We start from the raw sequence: 11,789 nt of genomic DNA on the forward strand, positions 1-11,789 counted from the left end.
GCCGCCGCGCTTCCGCCCCACCCCCTCCTAGTCCGGCCGGCCCTTGCGCGCCTCCGACGTCCGAGGAACAGCTAGGCCGGAAATTGTGAGAGGACCGGCTAGATTTTGGGATCAAAAAATGCTTTGGTACATCATGCACGCTTGTGTGATCATGCATCGAGAATGAGCGTGGCCAAGAATTAGACTACTCACAGTATGAGCTCTTGGGACATCCCGTGCGAGTGCGACGGAGGGCTGAAAGGGTAGCCCGTTTTGTTGCCTCCTATCATGCCATTCGGCGTCCCGCAACGCACAATGATCTTCAGAAGGATCTGATTGAATAGTGATGGACATGGCATGTACGACAAAGAGCATGATTTGATTGCATTATTTGTATTATATTGTTCATGAACTATTGGTTGTGTTTATTGCATTATTTGTTGTACTGAACGATAAACTATTTGTTTGAGTTGTAATAACTATTTATTGTTGATTTATTTTGTTTGTTTCATCGTTTTTCTCCTATTTTTTGAAATGTATATGTGGTTTGTGCGTGCTGCACGCGCTGCATTTTTGGGCACTGCTGGAGCGGCGCGCGCTGCATTATAGCGCGGCTGTTGGAGCCAGCGCCTATCCCCGCGCTAAACCAGCCAAAGCGCGTGCGGTAAATATATTTTTTGGGCATGGCGCGAAGGAGATGCTCTTAATTCTATTGGCAAAAAAAGAAACTTTTAATTCTTGCTTTAATTGCTCCGTTCATAGAGGTCCATCCACAGCAGACGACACTGGCGGTGGCCAAGGTCTGGCAACGAGAAGCAGAGGCACCTTGAGGCGCACGGAGAGGCCGTGCAGCTCGCTCATGTCCACCGGCGGCATCCTCCCGCCGGGCAGCTCCCAGTCAAAGTTACCCATGAGGCTCGCCAGCGCCAGCTCGTTGGACATCATGGCGAACCCGACGCCGGGGCAGCCCCTCCTCCCGGCGCCGAAGGGCAAGAACGCAAAGTCCTGCCCCATCTTGAGGTCGTACCCGAGGAACCTCTCCGGCGCGAACTCCTCGGCGCGGCTCCCCCACGTCGCCGGGTCGCGGCCGATGGCCCAGGCGTGGATCAGGACCCGGGTGCCCGCCGGCACGTCGTACCCCAGCAGCCGCGTGTCCTCCAGCGTCTCCCGCGGCAGCAGCAGCGGCGTCGGCGGGTGGAGCCGCAGGGCCTCCTTCACCACCGCCTTCAGGTAGGGCAGCCGGGGGAGAAGCTCCTCCGTCACGACGGCGCTGGCGCCGGGGCCGACTGCCTCGCGGACCTCGTCTTGTAGCTTGCGCATCTCGTGCGGATGGTTGATGAGCTCCGCCATGGCCCATTCCAGCAGCGTGAAGGTCGAGTCCGTGGCCGCGGCGAGCATGTCCAGGATGACGCCCTTGATGCTGCCTGTGTCCAGCTCTTCCGCGTCCAGCATCACGTCCACGAAGTCTCCCTCTTCCCCGGTGGCCGCATTCGCGCGGCGGCGCTGGCGGTGGTCGGCAAGGACCCGCTCCAGCAGGCCGTCCATCTCCTCGAAGACGCGCCTCGTCTTCCTCTCCAGCCCCGTGACGACGTCCACCCACCGCAGCCACGGCACCGTCTCTCCCATGGGCACCGTGCCCAGCAGCTCCTCGATCTCGGCGAACACCTTCCTCAGCCTCGCGCCGCCGCTTCCTTCGACCCCGTAGTCCGTGTCGCCGAACGTGCAGCGGGAGATGACTGTGTTAGAGTACACGATGAGGTTGTCGCTGAGGTTCACGACGGCGCCGGCGTGCTGGCGGACCCGGTCCACGAGCGCGGCGGCCTCCTGCGCCCGGACGCGGCCCAGGGACGCGACGCGGCGCGCGTTGAGCATGTGGGTGACGCAGACGCGGCGCGCCTGGCGCCAGTGCTCGCCGTATGGCGCGAAGCCGATGCCGCCGGTGCCGTAGTAGAAGCGGTCGACCATGAGGAGCCTGGGGCGGCTGGCGAAGTCGAGGTCGCGGGTCCTCATGGCCTCCTCCGCCGCGGCCGCGGAGCACGCGACCACGGTCGGCACGCGACCGAGACGCAGGTGCATGACCGGGCCGTAGGTCGCGGCCAGCGCACGGAGGCTCCGGTGCGGCAGGCTCCCTAGCAGGTGGAGGTGGCCGACGACCGGCAGGCCCGGCGGCGTTGGAGGCAGCCGCAGCTCGCCCTTCCTGGCAGCATTACTGCGGCTGCCCCTCGAGGAGACGAGGAACGTGAAGGCGACGAGGAAGGCGAGGACGGTGAGGGCGTAGGGTGAGCTGAACAGAGCGGTGACCATCTGTGTAGCCATTCTCGACGGCCGGCCGGGAAACTCGACGGAGGGGAGGTGGATATATTCGACGGCGGCAGCGAGATTGTATATATAGAAGATCGATCGAGAATGGAGACGTAGCACCCAAGTCTCTGTCGCAAAGCTTAGTCTCTACGGTACGTAGTACGTGCATGCATGCAGGAGCGCCTCCACTAAGAAAAGGAAAGCAATAACTCGCTACACCACTAAAACACAAAACATTTTTTTTAAGAATTAAACACAAAACATTAATGATGTTAGAATAAAAGGCTAATGCAAGACCATAGACGACACACCGAGGCACGATATTTGTTAACGAGGTTCACCGATATGGCTACATCCCCGGGCATGACTACGAGCGCTCCTCCCCAAGATACCGCAACACCGGCCGCCCGGGCGCCGGCACAAGTCGCCGGCTCCCCCATGTATCTATTGCTATCCGATCGTCATGGGTTACAACGTGTGGTGCCTCTCGATATATAAGAGGCCTAGGATACAACGTGTCCGACTCATACACGACTCGTACCTATCCACACCAATTACAACTCCAAGTCCACGTAACCCCTTGCGTACATAATATTCGACACAAATATAACAAACTCCACCTTGGCGAATATTCTCCACCACCTAGAAGTCGTCCATGCATCGAGCCTCCATGTACTCCGGACTTGAGTTGTCTTCTTTGTAGCTTACTTAGAGCTACCCGACGGGTCTAACCCGCCGTCACCCTGAGACTCCACTGCTACTCCTGCAGCTCCACTCTTCATGACTCCACCTGCAATAGTGCTCCCTTGCAACTTGTAGAGATGTGAAGCCGTCCTCTCTCCTATCATCATGGGCATCCCATCTTTTATGATTTCCATGGTCTTCTTATCCCGATCACAACGGAATTCCATACCACCATCATGAAGAACACCAAGCGAAATTAGATTCCTCCTTAGCCCTGGCACATACCCGACTCCCCGAATCATCCGCTCAACTCCGTCAAACATCTTGATTTTGATGTCACCTATTCCAGCAACACGATAACCAGTGTTATCGCCCACATAGGCGAAACCAAACTCACCAGACTTGTACGAAGAGAACCACTCCCTGTTGGGCGTCGTATGAAAAGAGCAAGCTGAATCCAACATCCACGCTTCAGTTTTAGTTGACCATCTGTCTGATACTACGAGAGCATCACTACTGCTGTCTGAGTCACCACCATTAGTAGACAGGTTAGCACTAGCCTCACCCTTCAGTTCTGGGCATTCCCTCTTTATATGTCCCCATTCCTTGCACTTGTAGCACAGCACCTTTTTCTTCTTTTTCTTCTCCGCCTCTTTGTCCTTTCCTGAGCTGATAACCTTTAACTGCCAACCCCAAACCTTGAGTACTATCCCTTTCAGCAGCATTCTTTTGCTTCCTCAACTCATCTCCAAGCAATGCTGCCGTGATTTCTTCATTATTGACAGTTGTCTTTCCATGTGTCAACCTAATGACCAAATGCTCATATGACGGTGGCAACGAAACAAGAAGAAGTAGTGCCTTGTCCTCGTCCTCAATCTTCACATCCAGCCGTGCTAGATCCGTGACCAGCTAATTAAAGGCGTTCACATGCTCCAGAAGATCCGACCCCTCCTGCATCTTCAGCCCATAGAATTTCTGCTTCAAATACAACTTATTGGTCGCTGACTTGGACATATAACAACTTGCCAACTTGTCCCAAATTCCCTTAGAAGAATCTTCATCCATGACATGATACATGACCTTGGTCGCTGAGTTGGACATATAACGACTTGCCAACTTGTCCCAAATTTCCTTAGGAGAATCTTCATCCATGACATGATACATGACCTGGTCTGCAAGGCACAACCGTATGTTGGCGGCTGCCCGCACTTGCATATCCTCCCACGTATCGTCGTCAACCTTGGCCGGCTTCGTCTCCTGCAAACCCTTCAAGATTCTCTGTTGCGCCAGAAGATCCTTGACTCTTGTCTGCCATAGACCGAAGTTACCCGTGCCATCGAATTTCTCCACCTCAAATACAGCTTATTGGTCGCTGACTTGGACATATAACGACTTGCCAACTTGTCCCAAATTCCCTTAGGAGAATCTTCATCCATGACATGATACATGACCTGGTCTGCAAGGCACAACCGTATGTTGGCGGCTGCCCGTACTTGCATATCCTCCCACGTATCGTCGTCAACCTTGGCCGGCTTCTTCTCCTGCAAACCCTTCAAGATTCCCTGCTGCGTCAGAAGATCCTTGACTCTTGTCTGCCATAGACCGAAGTTACCCGTGCCATCGAATTTCTCCACCTCAAATCTGGTGAACCCCGGCGTCATGCCGAGCCGCGATCTAACCGACCTGTTGCCGCCGGTCTGACCGTCCTTGCTTGCCTTTGCGACTTCCTCATGAAAAAGATCTCCGATCTCAAATTCTTCGTCTGAAGCCACGCTGCAATACGCGATCTACCAAGAAAACTGACCGCACAAACTCCTTATCCGTCCTTGAGGAAATCACCGTGAAGCTTCGCCAACGCGTAGATAAATCTGCTCTCTGTCGAAACCAACTACTCCACTTTTTCTGAACCTGCAGACTATTCCTGATGTGTGTTTGCTGCTTGTCGCCCCAGTCTTTTATTTACTCTGGATCGAACGACGGCCTTGCCTTTTCCTTCTCTTACACGGACACTGAATCCAAGTATTCCACGGCTCGAGTCCCTCCTGAACTTTGTCACGGACCCAACATGCATGTACATAAAATCTCCTAAACCGTGCAAGCTTCCAACAGTGCACCTACCTTGTCCAGAGTAGGCATCCTGAACCGTACAAGCTTCCAACAGTGCACATACCTTGTCCAGACTAGGCACTAGTCCATCACGTGCATGATTCCTTGCATACTCAAACCGCCATGCATGAGTGTGTGGACTCTTTTCCTTTCACTCGATGTATGCTCTGCCGAGTCATGCTAATGCACGCAACCTAGCCCGGCTCTCTCGCGTAGCCTGCCGCATGCGGAGACCAGCTGCCGTACCGAGCGGCCGTCCCGCGTACCCTGTCGTTGTTTTTCTTCTCTCGATCTGGTCACCTCGAAAAAGCTCGCCGTCAATTCCGACGAACAACTCATAACTCTAATCTTGGTTCTCGCCAGCGATCTGTAACATATGCCCTGTCGCGCATACTCGCCGTAGCCAAGTCTGCTGCAACAGTCGCCACCTCGCGCAACATCCGTACACAAGCCGTGTTGTACCCTGGCCACCCGCGTTGCCGACACAATCCGTCCGCACTGTCGCGCCGTCGCCCTTGTACAACACCGAGCGCATCATCTTGATGCTCTCACACTCCAATCTATCCGACCGTCCCCACATCTGGTTGCCGGTCTGATCGCGAACCGAATCCGTCGCTTCCGCAACGTTTTCAACAGCCACTACGCCGGTCCGATCGCCACGTCTAACCGATCCTTACCGATCGCAGCCCATCGAACGGTCCAGGCCTCTTGCCCGAAGTGTCCGACACCACCGACCGCATCCGCGATCGCCGTCATGCTCCACCTTGCATCAATCGAATGTTTCCTGGCACCCGTCAAGCATGATCCTTGTACCTCCAGATGATCTTCCGCATAGCCTTCTTGTAACCTTGCTCATGATACCACTTGTTAGAATAAAACGCTAATGCAAGACCATAGACGACACACCGAGGCACGGTATTTGTTAACGAGGTTCATCGACATGGCTACATCCCCAGGGCATGACTACGGGCGCTCCTCCCCAAGATACCGCAACACCGGCCGCCCGGGCGCCGGCAAGTCGCCGGCTCCCCCGCGTATCTATTGTTATCCGATCGTTATGGGTTACAACGTGTGGTGCCCCTCGATATATAAGAGGCCTAGGATACAACGTGTCCGACTCCTACACGACTCGTACCTATCCACACCAATTACAACTCCAAGTCCATGTAATCCCTTGCGTACATAATATTCGACACAAATATAACAAATGAGACGTTTGGCTAGTCCATACAGGCCTGCTGAATGCAGGCCTGATGGACCGACACTCCAGCCCACGTCCGTCTCTGATCATAACATGGCGACGACGAGGGAGCCTGTCAGGTCCCTAACTGAAGCCACTGCCAACGCGGATGACAACAAGGAGGCAGCGGAGCGCGCGAGCGCTCAGCAGACGCTGCAAAAAATCGACGCATACAAGCAAACATAACACATACGAACGATTTTTGAAACAACACAGCGTAGTTCAACCAAACACCATAAACTAGTCCGATACAAATTAAAATAAATAAAACTACTATGAAAATAACCTAGAACGCCGAGCCCGAGGCGCATATCCCCGGATCGGATCTCGGCGGAGAAGGAACCAAAGGGGCGTACGCGGATGCCGCGGTAGCCCGAAGCTCCCCGACGGCGCGGCGATGGTGAGGTGAGAAAAGAGGCGCGTGAGGGAGTGACAGAGGGCGTGTGCGCAAGACGAGGGGCGCGTGGGAGCGAAGGAAGGGCGAGTGAAGAAGGCGCTGAATTTATAGTGCCGTCGAGCGCTGCATCCCAAATCTAACGCGCGCCGGACCCCTTTTTCCATGCGGGTAAACTTTTTTGGCACACGCTAAAATGCAATTTTCTCTGCACGCATTTTTTACAGCTAATATTAGAGATATTATAAAGGCACTGCCACGAGAGCCAATTCAGAGAACGCGTTCGTCATCGCCCGTCCACATAGGATCAGAGAGCCAAACAGGCGCTATGTCGGACAGGACTGCATCAGTGGCAGCAAGTTACACCCGGCTTTGCTCTCGGCACCTCTTATCTCCAACAGACACCCAATCACCACGCGCGTTAAAACTATTTTACAATGATGAAATAGCAAATTATAGCACGTTAGAGTGCGTTGGCTCGAAACGATCGTCGTAAAATATTGCGCGCACCCTGCTCCGGCAGATGCTGTAAAAAAACATAGCGCGCCCAACACAAAAAACATACGAGACTATAAACGAGTTTTTAGACGATCAACCAAATATAAAATAATCAACAATAAATATTTTGATTTTTCACAACAGTTATTCCATTTGGCATTCATTTTGTTAGCTATTTCATGTCCATCACTCCTCGATTAGATCCTTCTGAAGATTATCATGCGTTTCGGCACGTCGAATGACATGATAGGAGGCAACAAATCGGGCCACCCTCGCAGCCCGACGACGCACTCGCACAGGATGTCCCAAGAGCTCATACTGAGAGTAGTCTAAATCTTGGCCACCCTAATTCTCGATGATCATGTTATGCATGATCACACAAACGTGCATGATGTACCAAGCATCTTTTGATCTCAAAATCTAGCCAGTCCTCTCACAATAGCAAATTGGGCTTGCAAAATCCCAAAAGCTCTCTCCACATCTTTCCGAGCCACCGCCTGAGCATTTTGGAAATCTAGATTTTTCTTACCTTTCATTTGTTTCAACGGCTTCATAAATATTTGCCACTTTGGGTAGATGCCATCGCAAGATAGTAATCATAGTTGTATGTATGGTCATTTGCTACAAACTCCACAGGTGATAGTTCACCATTTGCAATCTTATTCATGAGTAGTGACCGAGTAACAAGTTGATGCCATTCAAAGATCCAGGCTTTCTAAAAAAAATGCCAAATTCAAGTCTCTTGATCAGCCACCATTTCAAGGATTATAGTGAAACCCTTTTTCTGGCCATGGAATTGCTCATGCCATGCCTTAGGACAATTTTTTCAACTTCAATGCATGCAATCTATTAAAGCAAGCATACATGGGAACCCACGGAGCTTTGTTCAACTCCAATAGCCTTGCGACATATCCAGCATTGGGAGATCTCAAATACTCCAGACCAAACACTTGCATAATTCCGACTGCGAAGCGTTTGACACACATGATGGCCTGACTCCCACCCATGACCAAGTGGTCATCAACTAGATCAGCCGGAATACCGTATGCCAACATACGCAAAGCAGTTGTCACCTTTTGAAATGTGATATGCCCGAGTTCTCCGGTGGCATTCCTCCTCTGCTGAAAAAAACCGATCATGGCTCGCCAGTTTTTCTGCAATGTGTCTGAACAACTCGATGCTCATACTAAACCGGCGCCGGAAGCACGACTCGGGGTACACGGGATTATCCACAAAATAGCGCCTCATCAATTTGCTGTCGGCATCGATCCTATGCCTCCAAATTTTCTGCCGACCCATAACCGAATCACCTTGCTTCGGTTTTTTATTGATGTGCGTAGTTAGGATTATTGCAAGGTCCTCCTCCTCTTCAATATCAAATTTTTCTTCGAAAGAATCATATTACGAACTCATCTACAATGTTGAATTTAAACTAGTCTATAAAAACTACAAAAAACATGCACCAAATTCATGTAAAAAATGTGAAGTTGAAGCAATACATACTTTCCAAGCATTATGTCCAACACCTTGTGGGCGTCGAGCGGCAGTGGACGGTCAAGCGCTCTTCGTCGGAGGAATGGCGCGCGCGAGGGGTGGCGGCGACTAGAGGGACATGGAGGAAGCAACGGCGACGCGGGGATAGGCCGAGGAAGTGCCGTCGGGTCGCCAGAGCAAATGGGGTGGCACGAGCGTCTGGATCTAGCGGTGAGTGGACGACACGCGCGCGGAGTCTTCGCTGTCCAGCGCGCGGTAGCGGACGCACAAAATATGAGGCGCGGCCGTTTCGCCTCGCGCGTTGAACCGTTTATTCCGTACGCCGTGTTTTTTGCGTCTCCGTTGGAGCGTCAGGGGCGGCTGAGCACGTCCAATAAATTCGTTTTTTCCAGCGTGATGCTTATATAGAACGGCATGCTCTAAGGCAGGGACAGCAGAGGACGCGACATCCGGTGCATCACGGACAGCAGAAAGGTGCACTCGCTCATGCCTCTCTTGGGTGATATTTTTTTGGGTTTCTCATAAACTGCAGTGTATGTGTTATGCAGACGAAAAACCCCATTCTGGTTCTGTATCGACCCATCGGGTTATCTATTATGCTGTAGGTGGAAATCATTTATTATCTATCAAGCGGGGATCTTTTAGAGGCAGCTTTCGTGCTTTTCCCTTCTGCTGGAACTGCATGCAGAGTCTGAGTTCATGGAGGGCATTTTGCCTTCAGAAAGAAGAAGAATAAATGTTTGGTTGTTGATCTTTCTTATGTTCCTAGGTGCATTGTTTTATGTTATGCCTTCATATGCAGAGATGGAAAATCATATATTTTGCAGCCAGCTTTCAATGGAAGAAATTGTTTTGAACCTTGCTGATGAATCAAAAATATATCTTCGAAAGCTGCTTCTTTTTTGCAAGAAAAAAATGTTGATGTAAGCATCATTTTAATTCAAAACCTACACAGTATTTATTTCTGCATTCATTTGAAGATGAGAATATACTAAGTTCGACATCGAGTGTCAATCCATTGTTTTTTTTTGCATGTAAGTATTTTTTATTATTTCCTAAAAAAGATTTGAATATCATCTGATCTGTTATTGACCGAGGATCAGCATCTTGTACAGTATGATTTTATAGTTTCTCCTTTTTTAGCTCGGTCCTAAAATGTACACTGTGATCTTATGGAGTTCATTATGCCAATGATTACTGCATTTTTATGTTAGATTTTATACTATTTGAATTTAACTTTAAGGAGACTACAGAATCTCTTTCACAATCTATGGTAAATCATTTTCAGCACAGAAAATTCCGTACATGCTTCTATGAATATCTGCAATACAAGAAGCAAATTTTGTTGTTATATGTTGGCCTGCCAATTGGTATTGGCAGCCTTGCTTGCATGTTTTTAAAATGCTTAATCCAAGCGCCACTTTTGTAGTAAATAAGCTGAACTTTGATTTAAATAACTAAATGTTGGTTTGCCGAAATTTTCTTGTGATTGCATTATGGAACTTCCATGGTGCGGTTTTTACATATGGTCAGGTAGTCATTTTGGCTATTTATGTAATAATACATTGTCCAGTTTGCAAGACGTTCTATCTATAGGTTCTTTTGTACTTATCTTGTGTTTAACAGGTTTGGTTGTTGTGCCCCTACTATACAACTTCATCTTTTAATATCGACCAATACTTCATAGTCAGTACATGGTTCTTCAATACTGTGGTAACAATTGAGAGGGGTATTAGGGGAATATTATGATGCTCTGGGCTTTATGTTACCTTACCATACTATCCAATAAAAATGATTCTCTTCTTCAATACCTGTCTAACCATCTCTGACATGTTATTTGTTTGCTTAGCCTGTACTCTTTTCACAAAGAGGCGTCGAGTTGTGATGCAAGGTTTTTACCATGTTGTTGGTGAAAAGATATCGACATCGAGGACTATATACTCGGATTGCTTTAAGAAAGGTAATACATTTTGATTAAGAAGAGCAAAAGAGCTGGTTCTTTGTTTATTAATTCTGGTGGCTCGGGCTTATTATTATCCTCACCAGCAGGTCTTCTAATGTGGAGATTTTTTTGAACTTTACACAACTGAAATTATCTTTGCACCATCTATCTCATCACATGGCATGGTTAGGCAGCATGGATCTACTACTACACATCCACTTACCTTTGTAGTCATCTATTGAAATTTAGTCAAAATAGATATTTGTAAGTTGAAAATTTCTTTTTGGCGGGCTTAAAGGACCGAAGTTGTGTGCTAAGAGATTGTTGTTATTGAAGGCCAACTATTGTTGTTCAGTCACTTCCTCTTTCTCTTGCTAGTATGTAGTTATCCATATGATAGCTGGTATTGAAAATCCAACTACCTACCTGAGCTCATCAAGCATTAACTAATTTTTGTCTGCATAATTCACTTTTAATCTTCATATTGCAGTATTTATTCAATTTAATGGGCACATTATAGTATTCCTTGGAACTCTAGCTTGATTTGTATGTGAGTAAGAAATCTACTTCTAATTTCTGGATGTCTGCCAAGCAAGCAAATTTATGCTGGGAGTACCATTCTTGATGGCCTTCTACTTGAAGAAGCTTGCCATGTATACCACGAGTCAGAGCGGTTGTTCCCCTACTTAATAGAGATGTGATACTCAAAGACGTTGGTTGAGACGATGGCGACGGCAAAATAGAAAGATGAGTATGAGAAGTTGGACTTGTAAGAAAATAATAATATTACTAGCAATAGATGTAGATCTTGAGTAGATAAAAACATTAAATAGTGATTGTAACTGAGTAATTGAACTTGTTATCATTCGAGATTCATAGAATAAATAGGGTACTAATGGTGTGTAGCGTACATAGGAGGCAGGGCACATGGATTGTGTATGGATGAACATTAGAACTGCTCACATGTGTGGGCGCAACTACTTAGTGTCACAGCCCAACAAATACTACTCATTTCCATCTTGCGCGTGTGGCACGAAGCAAATCCGCTCACACATCCTGGTGCAGCTACGTTAGTTATCCCCGGGGATGGCAACTTTAGATATCCGGGATGACGAGTATAGTTGTAAAAGCATCTCAACTCTCTCTATTTT

At 49.0% G+C, this 11,789-nt stretch overlaps 1 protein-coding gene across 1 annotated transcript; it reads right to left on the reverse strand.

The window, feature by feature from the left end:
* Positions 1 to 594: 594 nt before the first annotated feature.
* LOC123441083 (cytochrome P450 71A1-like) lies at positions 595 to 2,313 on the reverse strand. The gene has a single exon (XM_045117603.1). It carries the CDS (start codon positions 2,293 to 2,295, stop codon positions 736 to 738), a length of 1,560 nt encoding a protein of 519 aa, XP_044973538.1. The 5' UTR covers positions 2,296 to 2,313; the 3' UTR covers positions 595 to 735.
* Positions 2,314 to 11,789: the final 9,476 nt, after the last annotated feature.

The sequence above is a fragment of the Hordeum vulgare genome, chromosome 3H (assembly GCF_904849725.1).
Source record: "Hordeum vulgare subsp. vulgare chromosome 3H, MorexV3_pseudomolecules_assembly, whole genome shotgun sequence".
Classification (NCBI taxonomy): Eukaryota; Viridiplantae; Streptophyta; class Magnoliopsida; order Poales; family Poaceae; genus Hordeum; species Hordeum vulgare.